Genomic DNA, 23,584 nt, shown 5'->3' on the forward strand with positions numbered 1-23,584 from the left:
GAGTAAAATCCCAAGAGTGGAGGAGCTCCCTGGTCAGCCTCAGTAAGAAGCTGAGATCCCTTATAAGATCCTCCAAAGCTAGCTACAAAAACAAAATTGCCACTGATTCTAAGGGCAACCACAATGCATTCTATAGCTATGTCAAGAATCTCATTGGCAACACCCACATCTGCTCTGAGTTACAGCACAACGGCACAAAAATTACAGAACCAACTGATATTGCCAACATCCTGGCAGATAGGTTCAGTGTTAGCTTTACCCCCCTCTCACCCCCTAAAGGGCCCATATCTATACAGGAAGAATGAAGAGTCCTTGTAATCACATCTATGCAGGTAAAAACTGCACTCTCTAAAATCAAAAACACAGCATCCATGGGACCGGACAACATCCCAGGCTGCGTTTTACATGAACTTCAGAATGAACTGGCTCCTCACTAAGCACCATGTTCAATCATAGTCTCACATCAGGCTTTGTGCCCACTAAATGGTGCACAGCAACAGTTATCCCACTCCACAAAGGGGGAACCACCACTGATCCTGGGAACTCTCACCCTATTAGCCTGATGAGCCTGTTCTGCAAGGCCATGGAATGTATCATCATGAAACTCATAAACAAAGACATTGGTAACCTCCAAACTCTGGACCCCACCCAGTTCAGGTTTGTGAAAAGCAGATCATACCTTCTGAACCTAATCAACTTCTTTGAGGCAGTCACCAAAGCCGTAGATGAGGGTAAGGTGGTTCACACAGACTCTCTTGACCTCACCAAGGCTTTCGACACCATCCCCCATCCTGGAATTATAGCTAAACTCACTAAACTAGGTATAAATCCCTATGTCACAAGATGGGTTGCCAACTGGCTCACTGACAGAACCCATACTGGAAAAGTTGCAGACTCCAAATCTGACATCAACTAGTGACAATTGGAGTACCACAGGGTTCAGTCCTGGGACCTCTCCTGTTTGGTATCTACTTCTTTGAATTACCAGCTAACACAGAAGGCCTCTGGCTAATGAATTTCACAGATAACTACAAACTAGGAGCCATAGTCGAGTCCCCAAATGATGTGGACATCCTATAGAAAAGGCATCATTGAGACAGATGCCTGGTGTCAGAGGCATGGCCAATGCCAAAAAGTGCATTGTCATCCCCTTTGGTAAAAACTCTGTACCCATGAACTACCACATAAACAGCAGTCTACTTAATGCCGAATGTGTGATAAGAGACCTTGGGACCCAGGTGGACATTATCTCTCCTTTGATAATCACATTGCCACAGCAGTCAGGAAATCCTTCTATGTGGTACACCTCATCACAAAAGGGTTCTCGTCCAGGAAAAAAGAGGTCATTGTTCCCCTCTACTCGCCACTCATTAGAACCATTATAGAGTACAACGCCCCTTTTTGAATGTACCTCACAAGACATCTGCAGCAGCTGGAAAGGCCACAGAAGTACCTCACCAAGAGGATTACTGGCCTCAAACAGATGGCCTACACTGACCGTCTCAAAAAACTCCAGCTTTACTCTGTAGCATATTGCCTACTCTGAGGAGATCTCTGCCTAACATATAAAGCTATGTTAAACCCAGAGCTGTTGGACATGCTACACCTAAAGAAATCCCAATCACTCCAAGCTACACACTCTAGGGACCTAAACCTTGTCACCACAATAAACAGGACATGCTGGAGGGACAGATCCCTGTCCCAGAAACTTCCTATACTCTGGAACAAGCTACCCATCTATTTCAAGCAAAGTTCCTCATTAGCACTCTTCAAGAAAAATCTTGATGAGTGGATGTGAAATAGGAAATACACCCCAGGGATCACTTCTGTGGCTCTGCTTGACAGGAGCATGGGAAATTAACTTTCTTGGGTGGCGTAATCCAGGGAACCTTGTTGGCTAGGCTTATTTAGGCCCTTGGGTCGATAGCCTAGTACCTACCTATGAACCTATGACCCTATGAACAGTATGACTCTCTTGAGCTACTCCAAGTTCAACTAACTGGAGATAAAACCCCCTTCCACATCATTGTTAGCTATAGATCCCCCACCATGAACCATGAGGGACACACTGCCTACCTGGACTTACTGCAGTCACTTGCTATACAGACAAACATCTTGGTCATGGGTGATTTCAATGATCCTTCCATCGATTGGGACACATATATGAGCACAAACATTCTCTCCCTGAGGTTTCTGGACTTTGTGAATACAAATGCTCTGCAACAGATAGGCTGTACCCCCATAAGGGTCTCAAATAACCTAGACTTAGTACTCACCAACATGGGGGGGTTAATTCACTACCCCCAGTGTGTTGCCCTCCCTGGTAAGGTCCGATCATAAATCAGTCTTGTTTGAAGTAATGATCAGACCTAATCCCCCCACCTCGCAGGAGCTAAGAAAATGAAAAACTTTTCCAACACAAACTACAGCCTACTAACCAATGGCATAAATAGTTTCAAACCCCCTGCTACACAACCAATAAAGACTCCTATGTGAAGGTGTATGCAAATGGCCTGTATAAACACTTACACAGCTGTATAAACTTGGCAGTACATGAACAGATCAAAATCAGGTCCTCGTGAAAAAAAAGCCAACCTGTTGGACCTCAAGTATAAATAGGTTATATAACAGGATGAAACTGATGTCTAAGAATAAGAGGGAACTGACTCAGCAGGGGAAGAACACCATCCACAGCTTGAACAAGCAAATCAGATATCTTGTAAAGTCCTCTAAAGCTAATTATAAAGCTAAATTATTATCCCTAGCTAAGAATAAACATAAAGCATTCTTTAGCTATGTCCAAAATATGAAAGGGAAGGCCCAGCTTTGTGCCTAACTAATAGTAGATGGTACCACTCACACTTTACCTGAGGGAATTGCCAACCTGCTTGCTGACAGATTTGGCACAAACATCACCCCCTGTCCCCACCAGTCATACCCCAAAGCATTACTGCCACCAGTCTTCTAAATGGTATATATAAAGAGCAGGTTATAACTGCACTCTCCATGACCAAAAACACAGCCTCTGTGGGACCAGATAACATCCCAGGCTGCTTACTAAATAGTCTAAAACCAAACCTAGCTGAACCACTTGGCACTCTATTTAACCACAGCCTAAGCACTGGCTTTGTTCCATAAGAGTGGAAAACAGCAACAGTAACACCCTTGTACAAAGGGGGTCCACCAACTAATCATGGGAACTATAAGCCTAACCAGCCTTACCTGCAAAGCCATGGAAAGAATCATCACGGGCCTTATTAACAAAGACATAGGGGACCTTAAAACTGTTGACCTGACCCAGTTTGGCTTTGTTAAGGATAGATCATGCTTATTAAACTTGGTGGACATCTTTGAGAATATCACCATAGCCCTGGATGAAGGCAAAACAGAACATACTGGATATCTTGACTTAGTCAAGACCTTTGACACAACCCCCTAATTCAGATATCATTGAGAAACTCAATCAGCTGGGGATTGACCCTTATGTCACTAGATGGATAGCCAACAAGCACACGACAGAACTCATACAGCCAAAGTTGGGGATTCCACCTCTACCAGTAGACCAGTTACCAGTTGTGCACCACAAGGATCTGTGCTGGGCACTCTACTATTTGGAGTCTACTTCTTGGAAGTCCAGGTGAAAGTAGATGGCATGTGGCTTACCAAGTTCACTGACGATTGCAACCTGGGTGTAACCATTGAGTCCCCTAATGGAATTGACATATTACAAAAGGGGCTACCACAGACAAAAAATTAGTGACAAAGCAGCTGACTTAAACTAAACACAAAAAAGTGCATTATTATCCCCTTTGGCAAATGGGAAGTCCATGCAAATTACAGTGTAGACCGTACCCTTCTCAGCTCTAATCCAGTGGTATGGGATTTGGGAACACAGATTGATAGCAACCTAAACTTCGATCACCGTTTGTCCACAGTGGTACAGACAACCTTCTATATTGCACATCTCATAAGTAAGAGCATTGTATCCAGGACTAGGAATGTTATAACTCCTCTGTACTCGACCCTCATCAGACCACTAATAGAGTACAATGCTCCCTTCTCTATGTAGCTCACCAGACACCTGCAGCAGTTGGAGAGACCACAGAGCCACAGAGGTTTCTCACCAAGAAAATTCAGGGCCTTCAAAACAGGATCTATGTAGACAGACTGAAAGCCCTGTCACTGTGCTCTGTATCTTATAGGCAGCTGAGAGGCAACCTGTGCCTGGCTTACAGAGGAGTCTCTGACCCAGTCCTAATGGAAATGCTGCACATCCGCAAGTCAAATGGGACAGGATTCACTCACTCTAGGGATCTTAACCTAGTCTGTGACATTAATAGGACATGGTGGAGAAACAGATATATGCCCCAGAGATTGCCACTCCCCTGGAATAAACTCTCAATTCACGTGAAATAGAGCTCCTCAATGGCCCTATTTAAATGCAACTTGGACAATTAAATGGGAGACCGTAAATTCACCCCAGGAGTGGCACCTATGTCCCTCATGGATAGGGGCAGGTGGTGCTGATCATAGACTAGTGCTGAAAATATAGACCATCTATCATAGTCAATCAGGGAACACGGGTATAACATGGCTAAGCTTGTAAATGCTCTAGGGTCATTAGCCTTGCAACCTCCTATGAACTATGACATATGACATTTCTGTCTTTAGTGGTATGGACTCTGCTTCCACATGTCTTTGTTTACTCAGCTGATTTATTGCTTTGATCTCTGCCCTATAAATCTATCTATACACAAACACACACACATTTTATATATATATATATATATATATATATATATAAATATATATATATATATATATATATATATATATATATATATATATATATATAGATTCACTTTATATCCTCGAAATACTGAAATGTCGAAATTCAGTATGTCGAGGCTATAAAGTCGAAACCTAACAAGAACAAAAACTCAGAAGCGTTAAATTCAAAATCTCGCATACTGGAGATTTTCAATTAGCGCTTCTGCTGTCCAAAAACACACACCTCCCCCCCCCCCCACACACACACACACGCACACACACAAGCTCTGTACTACTGCACCCCCCACACCCCCCTACTTAAATATTCTAACTCTGAGGTTGCACTACATGCAAAAACACACAAAACACCACCAAACAAGCTACATTCTCCCCGCATACACATCACAGCAACAAAACACACTAACACACACCACAGCCCCAACCCAAAACCCTTAACACATCAGCACTTACCTGAATCCATAACTACAGCAAAACACCAGAAGCACTAATTCAAAACCTCCGGTATGCCAAGTTTTGAATTTCGCACTTCTGAGGTTTCGCTCTTTTCAGGATTCTACTTTATGGGCTCGAAATACTGAATTTCGATATTTCAGTATTTCAAGCTTTTAAAGTGGAAATTATATATGTCTACTTCTGAATTTCAAAGTTTCAAAACTTCGACTTTCTTATGGTCGAGACCAATAGATCAAAGTAGTTTTGAAACTTCTAAATGTAAAGAAAAAAAAATAAAAGCAAAAATATATATTTTTTTTATGTTTTTGCAGCAGGCCCACACCTCCTACTAATTAAATATATCAACTCTGAGATCACATTACAGCGAGGAAAATGGTACCTATACCATTCTGCAGTCTACAGTGATCTCCATTTTAAAAACTTCGATCTTGTGGTCTCAATCTTGGCCATAAGAAATTCAAAGTTTTGAAACTTTGAAATTTAGAAGTAGATCCATGTATATATATATATATATATATATATATATATATATATATATATGTATATATATATATATATATATATATATATATATATATATATCTATATAGGTCTACTTGAAAACACTGACACGCCAAAACACCGATGACGAGAACACCGAGACCGAAAGATCGACAACTGAGATGACCGACAGTTTAAAAGCCCGACGCTGAGAACACCGACATGTTAAGGTAAGTGTGCGATAGTGACAGACTTTAGGGTTAGGGGCGGGTTAAGTGAGTTAGGATTAGGGTGCGGGTAAGGTAAATGTGCGATAGTGACAGACTTTAGGGCTAGGGGTGGGTTAAGTGAGTTAGGATTAGGGCGCAGGTTAGGTGAGTGTGCGATAGTGACGGACCTTAGGCTTAGGGTTTGGGTTAAGGTTAGTACATAGATAGTTGTGTATGTAAGGTTTAGTGTAGGTTTGTAAGGTTTTTGGTGTGCTTGTGTTGTGCGTGTGTTTTTCGGAAAAGGTATTTGTTTTGTGTTCTCGTCGTCGGTGTTTTGGCATGTCAGTGTTTTCATGTAGACCCATATATATATCATACACACACACACACACATACAAACACACACAGAAAGCTATGGCTGCATCCACTATACTTTTTTTGTTTTATTACTTTTTTGTCCCTCCTATATGTTGTACATCTTGTTATGTGTATTTTTCAGGTGTGGTCTTCTGCATTTCATATTTCTTTAAGTGACACAGTATCCTGACAGTGGTCATCCATTAAGGGCCAAGTTCAGATAGCTTTTTGCCTAGAATGTGTGTAATGGCAAATACATCACATTATAGTTGTTACACATCTTGCCCTATTTTGCCTCACCCAAATTAACATTTTGTATACCTTTCTTCCCATTTACGACTAACTCCTTATATGCTTCTTACTTGTGTCCTGTACATCACAAACTACTCTGATAACTTGAGCTTTGGGTTTCCATGTAGTTTTTCTCTGCCTTTTCCTTTGGCTGACGAAACACTTAAATCTATCACTTAGGATCTTGGTTGTATAACTAGGCAGATGTAGACCACCACATCAGTATAGGCTTGTAAAGCATCCAAGCCTCAACCATGTCATAAACAGGTAGCATGTCAAAGAATTTTACGGCATGTGTCTGTCCAGTGTGCATCCACAGCTTTATAAACTCCCTCTGCACTAGTTCCATTTCATCTTTCATTTCTCGGTAGCATCAGGCTTCTTTCTGTGTTGCTGCTGCTACACTCAGCAGATGTGTAGCTGGTGTTGGGTGAAATTGTTGGGAGGCTGCAGTCAGCCATCCATCCTCCTGTTTTTTTTTTGTCTCTTCAGTTGAAGAGCTACATGGGGTGGGGTGCTGTGCTATTGGCTCAGGGGCCTGATTGAGCCAGCTATGCCTTTGGCACTCATTGCAATTGATTCCATGTCCCTCCCAGCCATAGTAACAGGTAAACACCCAACCTTCTTAACTGTCATAATGGACACTGGATCAGAAGTCACTGTCCTCTCCTTTTTAGTCTCATGCCTCCCATCTGTGGTTCTTCCCTTAGTACATTGCCAGCTTCAGCTTTAGTCTCTATAGAGAAATCCACTTGTGGCAGGACAATATAAGAACTAGGATGATATAGTGGGTTAAACCCTAAATAAAATAGATACACAAGATGAAGAGCTGTTCTCTGTATCATTTTGTATTTTCTGTTTGCTTGTACATGTCAGACAGTGAAAAAGCTGGATGTACTGAGTCTACCTGGATGTCAATTAATCAGCAGAAGCAGGCAGTTTAATGTAGACAACTAAGGCTACGAGCTGCTAATGAGTTTCATCTCGAAACCTAGGATTTGATTTCATCAGCCTCAGTGTGCCTACTTTGTAACTCTGAGCAAATCACTTAATCAGACAATGACAAATGTATACGAATAAACCCTTCTCACTGAATGCGGCCCAGTGGTGCAGTTTGAATAACTAGCACTTTAAATGAGCACAGTACATAAAAAGCAGCAGGACTGTAGAACAGCAGTGGTAAGAACATTGTATTGTATCCCCAGTATTAGAGTTAGTCAATGTATAGATGCAGGGCAGTCAAAATGGTGTTTTGCTGTTGTGATGATGCAATTGTTGATTACTGTGAAGCATATAAATGGAACAGATGTAAGTAAGATGAATCACCATATAATCATATATATTAATATTTATAGATGTTTGTATGCATGTTTCATATATGTTAGTTATTCCCTAGTTTTCTTCCACTCTAATTATAGTAAAGTGTTAGTATTTACACAGAATGCTCTTGACTGTGTTTTGAAACAAGAGGAATTGCTCTGGGGCAACTACATGTCAATTCAGTGTAGTCCACTGAAAACTATTTTATCAAAGAGTAATTCAGTTGTGATGAAGGTTATTGATTCCTACCCTCCACAATTCTATGCAAACTGCCTTACTCTGCAACCCTGGACTTAAAACAATCAGCTGTAAGGTTACTGTCTGCTGCAGCAAAGGTTGACCCCTGAATGCTGAGACCTCCTTCAAAGAATACATTCTTGTCTTAAGTATTGCTGTCTGAACACTAGTTCATCACATAACCACAACAAAACTCAGCACAGAATTCGTGAAATATAAAAATATGATAGAAGATTGAAACAATAATGAGACAACATTGCTTGATTTTTCTACAGATGCAAACAAAACAAAAGGAGACAGATTAATGCAAAGTTCAGATGTGGCTTGTTTATTCATTCCTATGTTAGTTGTTGTGTCTTTCGGCTTTTCCCGGTTAGGGGTCGCCACAGCGGAACTCCGGTCCGCTAATGATTGGTAGTTGATTTTTACGTGCCAAGTTACCAGCCCTAACGCACAACCTTCAACTGCTTAAACATAATTAAAATCATGAGCACATCTCATTGTGTTTTGTACATTTAGATTTATTGATAAAGAGTCCATGTTGGTATAATGATTTAAGATTTATGTTAACCTTGGGTATGATCCAGAACAGAGACTTCTCTGGAGTATAAAATTACGGAATAAACAAGATGAATTATAATAAATAGTGTCTCATATGTCAATGGATGGAAGCAACTGTTATCAATGAATGAATCCAGCCCCATACTGTTGCAAGAATCTGTTGTTAAGAGGGTTTTCCATCTCACAATTCAGGTTCATTTTCTTGGCTACCTTACTTAAACTGAACACACAAATTTACAGATTCAAAGTTAAACCCTTCAATATCTTTTACAAGTGCCACTTGACTTAAAATATTGCATTAAAGAAAAGGGAAGCTGCAGTCTACTTTGTCATAGAAACATCTTCATTTCCATCTTACGAACACTTACCATTTCTTCCCACCTTAGCTCTGGACAAAATAATACATTTACAAAGGAGTCCATACATATCTGACAGAAAAGGATTTTGATCAGTTAAAATACACAAAGAATGCTTTTGACACATGTTGTGTGCTAACCAATGGTTAAAATGGTTGAGCATTTTGGTGGGAGTGTAATGTAGCACTTAGTTTTACTATTTCACACCTCTAGGCTGCAGAGTTTGATCCTGATTTCCGGTTACTGTCTTGTCTTGGAGGAGTTTGCATATTTTCCCTGTGTCTGAGTGGAACTTTCCAGTACATTCAAGTTTCTTCCGTCATCCCAAAGACAAACTGGTTATTGAGCTACTCAAAATTGTTTAGGTGTGCTGTCTTTGGTCCTGACCTTGTGACTCGAGTTAAGAGTGACAATATCTTCAAGAATCAGCCCATGTACTAACTTGCACACTTATAAATAATTAAAAAAAAACTTTCAGTATGCTTCAATTTCCTGCAGACATACTGTAGGTCTAAAACATTAGATGTTCTAAAACTTGATTTCCTGCTCTAGGCAGACACATATTCAACTATGTAAGGCCTTTAATGAAGAACTTTCAACCCATGTCCAACATAATCATGATTAACTTTCGTGACACAGTGCTTCATATTTATTTTAAAATAGAAAACTTCACAGGCTCTAGTGAAATGTAGCTTCATATAATTCTTCTTCAGTCTGACAACAACATTTAGTCATTCTACTATCAAACTCAGGTATACAAAATGAAATGACAATGCAAAAGTATACAAGTTCCTATAATGTATTCCAATTACACATATAGTAAATTATCATGCTAAGAAAGTAGAAAAAATTATCAAGATTAAACAATATTATTTGACTGTTTGACTGCAATACTTTTGGTCTTGAATCCAGCATTTCTTTGGTCACATCACAGTTTGGAAAGTTCATGAAAATAGGTTGCAAATAACTTTGTTCCTTGAATGTAGTTGTACCTACAGGAAAGAAATATAATTGTTTCACTGAGTAATAATGGCTACAGACAAACAGCAGGATTGTCCATTTATTGAAATAACATTTTGCAAAAGATTATTTCTAGTGTTTACTAGGAACCCAGAGCAAATTTTCCAGTGAGTGTATGCTTGTATGTGGAGTAATGTTGTTTTATGCAATAAAGAAAAACAATCTTGTTTCATGTTGAAAAATAATTAACATAAATGTTCCCACAAGGTATACTAGCAGTCTGAGCAGAGAGGGTACATAGTTATTATTCCTTTAAGACCATCTTTTGTAATCAAAATTAAAATTCAGCTGAGGCTGGCTCTGTAGTATAGAGGAATGACTCCATGACTACACACCATATAACCTGGGTTCTGTTAGCAGTTTGGGCCTAGGAAAAGCCATCAGGAAGGAAAAGGAAGGAGTGGCTAATCTGTGCTCTTCTATCATGGGGAGGGGTTAGTACATGCTGCATGAACACCTCTTGAGAGGAAGCCTTCAGATGTGTGGTCTGTGGCAGAAATTAGAATGTGGATATTTGGAGGTGCAAGCCCTGCTAAAGAGTGCCTTGTACTGTAGCCAAGAAAAAGCACTTGTATTAGACTTAGAGCAGGAAGCACAGCATAACCCAAAAAGGGGGACTGAGTCAGAGTGCATAACTGAAAAATTTGAGCCAACCATAGATGATGATTTACCTATTCCTAAACCTTGCTTTCAGTTCTTGTTCATAAGATGAGGGTACCAAATGGTATTTCCTTTAGAAAGAAGTCCCCCTTGGAGTGATGCAGGGTATGAACAATAGGTAGGATGGGGAATAATAACAGGAATAAGGGGTTGAGGTCGGCATAATGGTTAAGGTGTTTATCATATACAATGGTACAAGGTTTGATTCTCACCTTTGAGGGAAATTGGCTAGGCTTAAAATGGCCCCCAAAGGCAGCTACCCTAGTATTTACTTATGAGCCAATAGTTTTTCTAGATAGCCTTGTTGGTCAAAGACTTATACAGTTTTTCTGAAAACAGATTGTTAATTTAGTTACCATCTTTCTGAGATGGATTGCATTGTTAGACTACCAAAATGATAAAAGAAACTGCCTTTCAGATATAATACTCTTGTGTGCTTGTTTAAAATGGAAAAACATGATTCAAAAGTTGATCATTAAGTCAAAAGTCTTTAAGCATCACTGACTGCTGGTCTACACTTTCAGTTAAATCAGCTGCATAGAAAATGCACAGATGCAGGCTTAATCTAATCTTACAAGTTTATGCAAATAATATGAGGTTAAAAACAGGTTTCAGGTTAATGAACATTTAGTTCTGACTTCACATGTTCTGTGGGATTCAAACCCCCTTGTAGCTAACTGCAGGGGGTAGTGGTAGCTTAGCACAGGTAGCAGTGGCTGACCATGATTCAATAAAATGTTGGAGCTGAAGTGCACACAGCTTGTACCACAAACTGCACTTACTCCCACAGTTCACCATAACAAGAGTTTCACCAAAAGTAAGAGGCGTGGCAAAGGTGCAAGCCTTACTTTCCTGCAGCTTACAACTGCATGCCAAATTTCTAGTCAAGAAGAATGGTTTTGCAGCCACCTGGTGCAGCTGAGACATTTTACAGTATTCATGATTCTGCATTATCTCTGTATTGTGTTTTCATTTGAGGTGCATAACTCCAGAAATGACAACTCCCCTAGCAAACAACACAATTATTTGTGTTTGGTGGACTCATTGTTAGCCACACCTTATGGTATAATCAGAACAACTGAGGTATAACACTTAACTTCCGAATCTAACATTTTATTCTATTCAGAATTCTTTACTCAGGTTTCCCCATAATGCACATATTTCCAGGGCAATACCCCATAAAATACTTCTTACAAAATACAAGCATCTCATGTGTTGGAGGAAATAATATTATTATTGGCTATAAATAGTCCTTCACTGCAAACTTATATTTGTACTAACTTTAAGGAAGCTATTTATTCATGTTGGTTTCTTAGACACACACTGTAATGCTGACAGGCTTACAGCATTTCTAGATATTCATGCCCCAGTCTTAGTTATAAAACAACCAAACAGATTTGCTCAATCTGGTCTTTTTGATCAACAGTGTTTCAATATTTACTCAAACAGTCAATAGAAAGATAAGAATGTCAAACTCTTGTGACATGGAGGCTAATTCCCTACATTCAGAATCTGCATATTTCTACTTTTTCACAATCTGCTTAGCGGATGAACTATAATACAGATAATTTATGACTTGGAATTACATGCCCTTTTAAAATGGTGCTGAACTTCATTCTATTTTAACATAGGCATTAACTGCACATGGATTATGCAACTAGAAATAAGTGGTTATGGCTTAGAAATTGGTTTATAGTGAGTGAGAGACTGAAATGCTCGAAACAATAAGTATATTACACAAATATTGCACTGAGTTCAGCTAGAATTGGCAATAAGACATTGAGAACAAGATTATATATTTTAGAGGCTGTGTTTTAAACCTTCTTGCACCTCTAACACAGTGATTCAGAGACAGCTGTATACATAGCTAGTGTTAGGTACCTGCAGAACCTGAGGCTGCGGGGAGCCCCCAATTATCTCCTGCAAACGAGGGCCGCCATGTAGCAGCCGCAGGTTTCTCCATCTCTTCTGTTCTGTTCATTCCTAACAAATCATACCAGCTCAGAGAGTAAATGGTGATCACTGATGTGAAAAAAAAAATTGGTAGCAATACAGCATATTTACAGTCTGAGAAGATTTGAATCCACATTCCATTACAATAGTTTCTACATCGCCTCTGTATGTTCCTTGGCACCTAGTGGACATCTGCACATTACCTCGCGATTGCAAACTTTTCAAAAGGTTTTTTTAAGCTGCACTCAATTAGGTCCACTTCAGTGAAGTAAGGGACCTGTTTGGCTGTAGCACTCAGAAAAGCAAGTTGTTTTTTTTTTTACAGGGACATGACGATGCAAGGATGTGGTTGGTCCTTGCAAAGCACTTCCTGTATCAACTGCCTTTAAAAAGGCACATGTGTGTAGAAGCATTACTTCTTTTCTTGTTTTTCAAGGGAGGAGTATGCTTTGTATTGTACTGGCAGCAGATCGATCGGGGGTGTGGATTCAAGTTTTCTAGGAGTGATTTTGGCCATTGGACAAGCCAAGGTCTTTTCAACTGACCTTGTAAGGGCAATTTCTAAAAGGTCTGAAAAACTGTCTTTTAAGGGCAGTTTAAAAGGACTGAACTGATATGGGCTTTGCGGAGGAAAAGTAAGCAGCAGGTCAGTCTACAATTATGAAGAGGGAGTAGAGGATTAGTAGCAGCCTTCTATCAACTGCATAAAAGGTAGGTTTTTGGGTTTATAGGTTCATAGGTTCATAAGTGTTTACTAAGCTAATGACCATAAAGGCCATTTTAAGCCTAGCCAAGCATCCCAAATCTCTGATAAGTTCTGCTACCCTTGATGAGTGTAAGCATGGGTCTGGGAGATGATCCATTTACAGGTTACCTGTTTGCATTAGAGATATAGGTGCCAAACCAGGGATGAATATCTGGTTTCCCATCCAGTTGTCCAAGTTGCACTTAAATTGGGTTAGGGAGGAACTCTGCTTCGCATGGATGGGGAGCCTGTTCCATAGACAGGGTAGTCTCTGGGATACATACCTATCCCTCCAGCAGGTCCTAATTATATCACAGGCAAGGTTTAAGTCTTTAGAATTGGTAATTCTGGTGCTGTTTGTTTTCTGGATATGCAGGAGGTCCATCAGAGTGGGGTCTGACAATGCCCTGTATGCCAGGCATAGATCTCCCCTCAAAAGTCTGTAGGAGAAAGAATACAGGGATAGGGCCTTGAGGCGGTCTGCATAGGACATATTACTTATGCCCTGTATTCTTTTAGTGAGGATCCTCTGTGGACATTCCAGTTGTTGGATACGCCTGGTTAGGTACATACCAAAGGGGGCATTGTACTCAATGATAGGTCTGATGAATGCCAAATACAGTAGAACAATGACTTTCTTGGACTTAGATGCCATACCTTTGTTTATAAGTTGCGCAACATAGAATGATTTCCTCACCACTGTAGACATGTGATGATCAAAGGCTAGATTACTGTGTGTGTCCCTAAGTCCCTGACTACTGGGTGAACTCTAAGGGGTGTATTGTTAATATGATATTTACCAGGGCTGGATGACTTCCCAAAGGATACTATTATGTATTTCTTGGCATTTAGTTTTAGTTTATGGCTCTGACATCAGTTGTTTGTCTGTGTCAGCCCTTCCTGGAGAACATTCATGTCAGTGTGTGAGAATCATCTGCAAATTTAGTCAGCCAGAGACCACTGACACTGGCCTTGACTTCTGAGAAGTAGATGTCAGAAAGGAGCGGTCCAAGGACTGATCTCTGTGGGACTCCACTTGTAACTGGCCTCTTTGTAGAGGTGGACTCCCCAGTTCTAACTTCCTGGGTCCTGTCTGTGAGCCAGTTGGGTATCCACCAGGTGACATACAGATTTGCACCTAACCTCTTGAGTTTGTCAACAATACCCAAGTGGGGTATTGTGTCAAATTCCTTGGCCAGGTCAAGGTAGACAGTGTGAACAACTTTGCCCTCATCCATTGCTTTGGTGACCTTCTCAAAGAAGTCCACCTGGTTGAGTAGGCATGATCTACCACTGACGAAACCAAACTGGGTTGGGTCCAGTGTCTGGAGGTTTACTATATCTCTTTTGATCATTTCCATGATAATTATCTCCATGGCTTTACATATAAGACTAGTGAGACTTATAGGTCTGTAGTTTCCAGGCTCTGTAGATAGCACACCTTTGTGCATATGGATGATTGCTGCCTTTCTCCATTCATGAGGCACGAAGCCTGTTTGGAGGCTACAGTTAAATAGTAATTCCAGAGGCCCTGATAGGTCATGTTTCATGCTATTTAGAAGGCATCCTGAGATACTGTCTGGGCCCATTGATGCAGTACTCTAGTTCCCTAGTGATAGTAGTGTGAGTTATATTTGATGATATTTCTTGAGGAAATGTTGAGGGGGAGAGAGGGGTAAAGTTGGAGTTGAATTTATCAGCCAGGAGGTTTGCTATATCTTCTGCCTCAGTATAGGTGGCTCCATTTACAATGAACTCTGCACACAATTGTGTATTGGCTTTGAGGTTGTGGACATAGCTAAAGAATGCTTTGTGGTTGTCCTTGGCCTAGAAGGCCAAAGTTACCTCAAATTTGGCTTTGGTAGACTTTATTTGTCCTCTGAGTTGTTTGCTTAGTTTGATGAGAATGTTTTTATCCTGCTGGGTGCAGCACCTCCTAATTTTTGCCATTATTTTCTTCCTCCTGTTATACATGTGATTGATTTTGTGATTCCACCAGGGTGGCTTGTTTTTTGAGTTATTTCTGTACTTCTTCCTGATGGGTAGATTGATTTTGTGATTCCACCAGGGTGGCTTGTTTTTTGAGTTAGTTCTGTACTTCTTCCTGGTGGGTAGATTGATTTTGTGATTCCACCAGGGTGTCTTGTTTTTTGAATTAGTTCTGTACTTCTTCCTGGTGGGTAGATTGATTTTGTGATTCCACCACGGTGGCTTTTTTTTTTTAGTTAGTTCTGTAGTTCTTCCTGGTGGGTACAGCTGCTTCTATGCAGCTATTAACATGCTTTTACAGGGTTTCTGTGAACAGTTCTGCATAAGCAGAAGTGTTCTCAGGGTTTATGGGGGCTTGAAATTTTGCTAGGTTCTCACTTAATAGTAGGAGATTAGCCTTAGAATAGTTCCTGAATATTCTACATTTATCTGGGGGCTCAGGTTTTATTTTTACTTCAAAGGAGACCATTTTGTGGTCTGACCTTACCAGGGAAGGCATTACAGTAGGGGGTGTGCAGCAGTCTCCCATATTAGTGAGGACCAGATCCAGTATGGTTGCACCCCTGGTCAGTGTATTGAATATCTAGTCCAGGGAGTTTGTGCTTACAAAATCCAGGAATCTCTGTGCATTTACATTTGCTGTCATATAGGATTCCAAGTTAATAGTGGGGTAATTAAAGTCACCCATGAATATGGTATTAGGTTGGATGGTTAGTGTTTCTAATAAGTTTAAATACATGGTATGGGTTTCTGGGGTCATAGAGGGGGACCTATAACTTGCAAGGAAGTGGTATTGGATTTTACCTATGGCGATTTGAACATTGAACAGCTCAAGTGCATTGTCCTGTCTGAACAGCCTTGAAGTATATTTATTTTTGATGTAAATAGAGACACCTCCACCTTTAGTCCCTGCCTGTGAATTGCTGGCCTAAATGTGTGGAAGGCATTATAACCTTGCACTGTTGGTGTGCTCTCTGTGGCTTTAAACCATGTCTCAGTGACCGCACAGACATCAGCATTGTCTAGGGTAAAGACAGCTTCTAGGGAGTGGAGTTTTTTATTTGGACTCCTAGAATTAAGCAGTATTACCTTTATATTTTATTGGTTTTGATTTGATATTTTGGAAGTACTTTCAGTTTGGCATTGCCTAAAAAAAGGCACTATGGGAGAATAAAATGTTTTAGCTAATATTCAAAAGCCTAGAGGGGAGAGGTGCAGACCATACTTGGCAAAGCCAGCGTGGTCCTCTTTCCATGCTGGCAAATATTGCACCCCCTTAGAATGACCATAAACTAAGTCAATTAATAAAGTCAGTCATCTATTGTTCATATTGTGGCATCATCCTTGGTGAAGGTAAAATGCTACTCACCACTAGGCTCATACCAGCCTGAGACGCATATTCCGAGAGCTCCATGATGTCTCTGTTCATATAGTCTAGGGAGGTACGTCTCAGGTCATTTACTTCCACATGGACTATGACTGAGTCATATTGGTAATTGTGGTCCAATGACCTGAATGCATGCATAATGTGATGGAGCCTAGCCCCTGCTAAGCAACTGACTGCAACTTTCTCCTTACTCAGCCTGGTGAGAGGGATATCAGTATGTCTCACGATGGACTCTCCACTGACTAGAATGTTAAATTGTGTGGTGACTTATCTTATGGGCTTAGAGGTAGAGACTCCATGATATGTAGCTCTATGTGTTGATGTGGGTGTTGTTTTGAAAGAGTGCATCTGGGGTTTCTGAGGGTATTTATGTGTACTTCTTCTAGGAGGTCTTTGTGGTTTAGGAATGTTACATGTAAGTGCCTCAGCATATGTGGGTCTATATGTCTGCTTTGAATTTTGAGTGATGGGTGCAGTGTGTGTACTACTGACAACCTTATTGACATTAGGAGTACTTTTATGTGAGAGCTTTGCCTCCAGTGACATTGTGTAAATACATTTCTCACATACCATATCAGTTTGTTTGAGAATTAACTGGTTGTCAGTAAACATGAGGCAGTTTCTACATTGCCTCAGGCTGCCCATATCCACCAAACCAGTAACGGAGACAGTAGGAAAGTCCATATCCATGGCAACAGACCCTTTTTTGTTGACTAGACAGTTGGAGTGAGAATATCAATCACTGTCAAGAGTATCTGGTTTGCAACTATGTGGACAGTACTTGTCACTGCAAAGTAGTTGTCCTGAATGCAACTAGGTATTGGAGAAATTTCAATTGTGCTTTTACACTCAAGGTGTCTGAGTCTGTACAGAGCACTGCCAAACACTTCAGGGGAAACTAATACATAGATCTAGAAAAATTAAGGATGAAGTATTTAGGCAGATATTCTGAAGTCAGAAACAAATCAAGCAGTACTTACTGAAAACAAAGAATCAGCTTGTCAAGCATGATGAAAAGAGGGGAGTCACATGAATGGCTACTGCCTGGCTACTACTAATGCCGGTCTCACCACAGCTTCACTCTGTTGGGATACAATGCTTCTTTGGTTCTTCTCTCACCAGAAGCAAAATGTTAGCACCAATCCCAAGAAGAGAAGCAGGCCACAACATGTTTAGTGCTCCACAGTCTTGTCCAGATGATGCAAGGGTCTGTAGGTTGTAGCCTTTCTCTGGTAGGTGCCTCTAATAGCAACCAGACCAAACAGGTACATTAAGCACAGACACACTCTCCAACCAGAAGCAGTCAGGAATCAATGCACTCTGCTCCTTCTCTTACCATGATCAGAATATAAACACAGATTCCAAGCTGTCACCTATAAAGCAGTTATTAGGCTTTCTGGTGATCAGCAACCTCAAGGAAACAATGTTTCTGTACTCATTCTCTCACCAGGGCAAAACAGAAGCACTAACCCCAAGATGACTACTGAGAGGCAGAATGCGGGCTCTCCAATAATTGGTGGTCTTGCAATAGATGCTTAAAGGTAAGATGAAAAAAATGGTTTATCCTAAACACTGCAGTGTGCATTAAGCAGTTAGATGTGAAAGTGGGTAACTAAAGTTTTAGCTGTCTAAAAAGTTAAGTTTTAGTGGAGAGACAATATTTTTAAAAGAGCAAGATAGATTGAAGGGGGGTGGTCACTTTTGTATTCTGGTACTATGGAATACAGTAGGATAGCCAATAAATGTAAATAGTTGAAGGGGAGTGATTTCACAAAACGATAATCTTGAGCTTACTCACACCAGACAGTTAAAGGAGAGAGGGAATGAGCTATATGGTCAAATTAACATAAGGGGCAGGCAACTAGAAAGACAATGGTGTTTATTTTTAACTCTCTTGTATGTGTGTTGGGAGGTGAGGTAACCTAGGGAAATGATTGCATTATGTTTTTTGGGTAGAGTTTTTGTGCTAAGAAGATTGAGGGGGGCTGTGGTTGTAACAGTTTTATTTTATTTTTGTCCACTATTTTTCTGCTAAGAGATTGAGAAAGGAAGGATTGTCTGTATTAACTAATGTCCAAATTTGATGTAGTCTTTTTAGGCAGGCTTGTAAAAGAATGTTAATTTATTTTTGTTTTGTCTATAATCATGGTGAAAGATTGGTAGTGGGGGTTAGTGGCTGTGTGAATGTTACAGAACGTACAGATGTTGTTTTAATGTATGCCAATACAAAGACTGTTATGCTAGTATTTTACTCTGTATACCTGCAATGTTTACAACTATTCTTGATGCTATGGCTTTGTTCAACAACTTTTTGCTTTGTCCAGAATTATTGTGCTGAGAGGTTGGGAGGGGGGTTAGGGGCTGTGAGAATGTTGCAGAATGTATAGATGTTTTAATGTATTCTAATACAAACCCTGTTATGTTAGTATTGTGTATACTAGCAATGTTTATAACTATGCCTGATGCTACGACTTTGTTCTATGATAATTTTTTGCTTTGTAGTTATTGTGTTGAGAGGTTAGAAGTGTGGTTGGGGGTTATGAGAATGTTGCAGTGTTCAAATGTTTGCCTGGTATTTTTTGTTTGTTTCTTAAAAACTGAGGTCATAAAATGTATAAGCACATTGTTAATGTTACGCCTTTGTCTTATTTATATTTTTTCCACTTCATCCAGAATTATTGTGCTGAAAGACTGGGGGTTAGGGGCTGTGAGCATTCTATAGAATATATACTGCTGTCTTAATGCATTATAATGCACAATTAGATGTTTCAGCAGAATAAATACTGTAGTGAAGAAACACAGCGAAAGTAGTAAAAAACACAAATTTAGTAGAGGTAAGTGCTTTCACATCTAATATGATGCTTCTTCAGACCAAATGAAACTCTTCACAGCTCAGCTTATATCTTCGTTCTTTCACACTTTAGTTGCCTGTTCCAGAGAACTTGTAATAGCCCCTTCACATATTTGGGGGGGGGGGGGGGGTTGTAGAAAAACCTGGGAATCACCTCCAGTGTTTGGAATTTGACATAAAATTGTAATTTGGGCCTTTCTCATTAAGTTTTTTGCATACTGGTCAGTCATTCTTCAATCTCTCTGACAGTGGTACAATAGTAACCGATGTCAATGGAAGTCATTATGAAATATATATTTTGTAATGCACTTCAGTCGTGCCTATTGCCAACATTGCAGTTCTTTTTGCCTACTAGTTACTGTTACTCAGCAGTTTTTCAGTCTGCGGTACAGCGGTAACAGACGTCAATAGAAATTTTGTAATACATTAAAGTTGTGCCTATTGTATAGCTTGCCTTTATGAACAGTGTTCAGTATTGGTTGCTCATTTATTTTTACTTGTAGTCATACTGACATGACTTTTTGGAACCTAATTAATTTTTCTGGTTTGTCTGCACTGCAGTTATTTTGCCTACTGTTCCTCTTTTCTCTTCAGTTCTGCCTACACTGCAAGATGGAGTCAACTGGTTACTTCTTGATGAGTGTGCATTCCACCATGGATTGTGTAGCTCTTAGTTGACTTGGTGTAGCAGTTTCAGTTTTTCTGTTTAACCTGAATGCATTTTGCAGTGGACTTTCTTATCAAGATGTAGTGCTACCTGGTTATAAACCATACGTTTGGGGTTATTTCCTTTTATTATGATTTTTTGTAGAAGTAGTAGTGCAATACAGTACAGAATGCTTGTTTGTAGAGTAATGCACAATAGTGACTTATAGTTAGTGATTGTATTTTGTAAGCAGAGGAGGCAAGTGTTAGTGTGTTAAGGGAAAGGTTGTAGGTTTGTAGCTTACGCTTAAGGTTAAGAGACTTATGTTTCCACTGGTTGGCTAACTTGGAATTTGTATTTCACATATTGTGGCAATGGGCACCTGAAAGCTGAGAGTTTACCTCAGTGGGTCCATTTAAGTAAATCTGATGGGTAACATTCTACTATTGTCATGGGAGTTGTTTCTGTGTAGTCTTTTAAAATACCATCCTTAGAATGTGTTCAGAATGCTAACACTTGTCATTATGCAGTCCTGAGTAGGGCAAAGTGGCATAACATGTACCTGAACTGTAAAGCTTTTTACTAACATTATGACGAAAGTACCTGATGTCTGCATGTGTAGTAATTCTGCTTTACTTCCATTCCCAATCAGAAATGAAGCGTACATATCTGTCAGGAGCAGCAAAAAGAAAGCTTCAGCAGAGGAACGAGAATGTGAACAGTTAGGTTTCCTGTAACAGGTTTTTCTGTGGGTTGTCAGAGAAAGTATTCGGGAAAAGCCTGCCTTCATGACAACACAGTGCTTCGGCATTACAGCCTACTCACTGTGAGCCCAGCATCCATACCATAGAAAGTGACCACTCTGTTGCAGCTGCACCACAGGCTACCTCCTGGGAACCTACTGCCATTACCATGGGAGAAATTATGTCAACAAATGCAGATTCAACTTTAGAAGTGCTGCCTGGATCACCAGAATTTGATACAGAAGGAGCCCGTACTTCTGTAGTGACAACAGGTGTGGCCTATGACTTGCAGGAAGTGTCAGGTGTATCATTTGAGGATCTAGGAACTTAGACAGACTTGATAATGGATGACTTTAGGATAGCTGCCATTCTGTATGGACCTGTGCAAGTGGTGCTTTCACACTGCCCATCAATGAACAGAAAAGAAGATTTACATCAGAAAACTAGAGAGCAAAACACACTTGGTTGACATATTCAGTCTCAAAAGATGCACTGTTTTGCTTTACATGCAAATTATTTGAACATTCTAATCATCTTCTCAGGTCAGGTGATTACAGAGCATGTAGAGAGATATCCAAATCTTTACATGGCCATGACTGAGCACCAGAGCATGCAGCATGAATGCTGAAGTGGAAGGAACTGGATAACAGAGTAAAGAGTAGGCAGACAATGGATGATAGGAGACAAGCAGTGGTTGAAAAAGAGATAACACACTGGTGTGGTGTGCTAGAACACTTTATAGCTATTGTCCAATACCTGGCAGAATGGAACATGACATTCCATGGTACGAGTGATGCCCTATACACCAATGGCAGGGGCGGCTCGTGGCATCGGGCTGCCGGACTGCAGCCCCCTCAGCTAGACAGCTGAGTACTTAGTTTATTTTTTTTTATGTAAAAAAAAAAAAAATGAAATCTGTTCTTAAAACTTTAAATTTCGAGTCCGCGACTCGAAATTACGCGCATGCGCATTGCGCGCTTCTATCGCAACAGCGTTTTTTTTTTTTTTTTAATTCTTGCTGCAGTGTTTTCATTGCAGCCCGGAGGAGCAAAGAAGGCATCATTGTGATGCCCAGAACTCCCCAGAAGTCTATGCGGTTGAGACACAAACCGCATAGACATGGAAGGGGCTCGGACTGCGACGTCCGCAGGCACGTCATGACGTGCTTGCTGGGCAAATGCTGCTGATTGGTTGTCGCTCTCTTCCCGGGCTTTATGTCCTGGGAAAAGAGCGAGAATCAGTCAGTCGGTTTTCGGCGTTGGACCTAGTAGTGTAATTGTGACCTTTTTTGTGTTAAACTTAAACAGTACAATTAAAAACATTTTTTTAATTTTTTGGCACAACAAGAGAGACAAAGAGCGCGAGGCAACAACTGTGGTGGACCTGGTGGATTTATTATTTTGCTGCTTCCCTGCTTCTTTCATCAGGCTGTTCTGGAATCAACAGGTGAGTTATTTACTATTTTTTACTATTTATTTCCTTACTTATTAATCCAATATGACATTGTAAAATATATATAATATTAGATATTTTAGTATTATTATTAATTATTATTGTATCACCTCATTACATGCTATGTCAGACTGTTTTAGATAAATGTATAAAAGCTATCTTATGATTTTATTTATACTGTATTTATATATATTTTTGATATGTGAATGTTGAATTTATTTATGTGCTTGTCCCTTAGGATTGTGTTATGGCAGGGGTTGATTGAAGGAGCAAACAGATGGTATATTACTAATTGGTGATTCTATAAGGAAATACATTAGATCTCTGAGCAGTCTTGATAGGCAAAAAATACTCTCTTATGCCTCAGCAGTGCAGATCTAAATTGCAGGATATTCTTTTAGGGTTACAGAAGCTGCTGGGATGCAAGAATAGTTATGACTTTGTTTGTGCAGATTATGAGTACCATGTGCACCTTGTCTCTTCTCCTATACCAAAGCCCATTGAGTAATGTCAGCACTCTTTGTAAAAACTCACTTAGACCCTGATACCTGTCTGTAACCCAGATAGTGTTGGAAGTGATGAAATAGAGAATATAAATTATTTTTTTACCATGAATGTGAGATTCTGGCATTTTTATATGAGGTTTGTGAGTTAATTGATCGGTTGGAAAATTATGGAAGATGTAAGAAACTTTTAAGAGGATGTTAAATCCCAAAATCTGGGGCATTGTGCCCTAAAGTTTCAATCCATATACTACCTGTTGGCCTGCCATCAGATATTTTTCTTTATGTTAAGATACCACACCAGTGGCAAAGAAAGGTAAAGCCCTGACTATGTTCCAGGCAACTCTGTTTCATTTAGTGGCTCAGATGCTTGATGTATAGACAGGCAGGAGCAAAAAAGTCATTCACTGGAGAGAGAGAGAATGGCTTATCCGCAAAGCTCATCTTGCCTGCTTGTCTGGTGGGGAAACTAACCGTGAAAGTCTACGTGAGGAATCTGAAGCATCCTCAGAGCAGAACTTTTCCGAGAAGAGACACCATTCAGTGAAGGGTACAGTGGGTATCCATTAGGGTGGCATTT

At 40.1% G+C, this 23,584-nt stretch overlaps 1 protein-coding gene across 3 annotated transcripts in view; it reads right to left on the minus strand.

Annotated features, from left to right (window-relative positions):
- Positions 1-9,676: 9,676 nt before the first annotated feature.
- LOC122798297 (beta-Ala-His dipeptidase-like) overlaps positions 9,677-23,584 on the minus strand; it is a 1,272,900-nt gene continuing 1,258,992 nt past the window's right edge. For all 3 annotated transcript variants that reach the window (XM_044067120.1, XM_044067119.1, XM_044067121.1), the window contains exon 12: positions 9,677-10,047. In XM_044067120.1, the coding sequence (XP_043923055.1) occupies positions 9,984-10,047 (64 nt within the window). In that variant the 3' untranslated portion in view covers positions 9,677-9,983. The remainder of the gene's footprint in view (positions 10,048-23,584) is intronic.

This window comes from Protopterus annectens, chromosome 3.part1 (assembly GCF_019279795.1).
Source record: "Protopterus annectens isolate FY-2018-M chromosome 3.part1, PAN1.0, whole genome shotgun sequence".
NCBI classification, from domain to species: Eukaryota; Metazoa; Chordata; order Ceratodontiformes; family Protopteridae; genus Protopterus; species Protopterus annectens.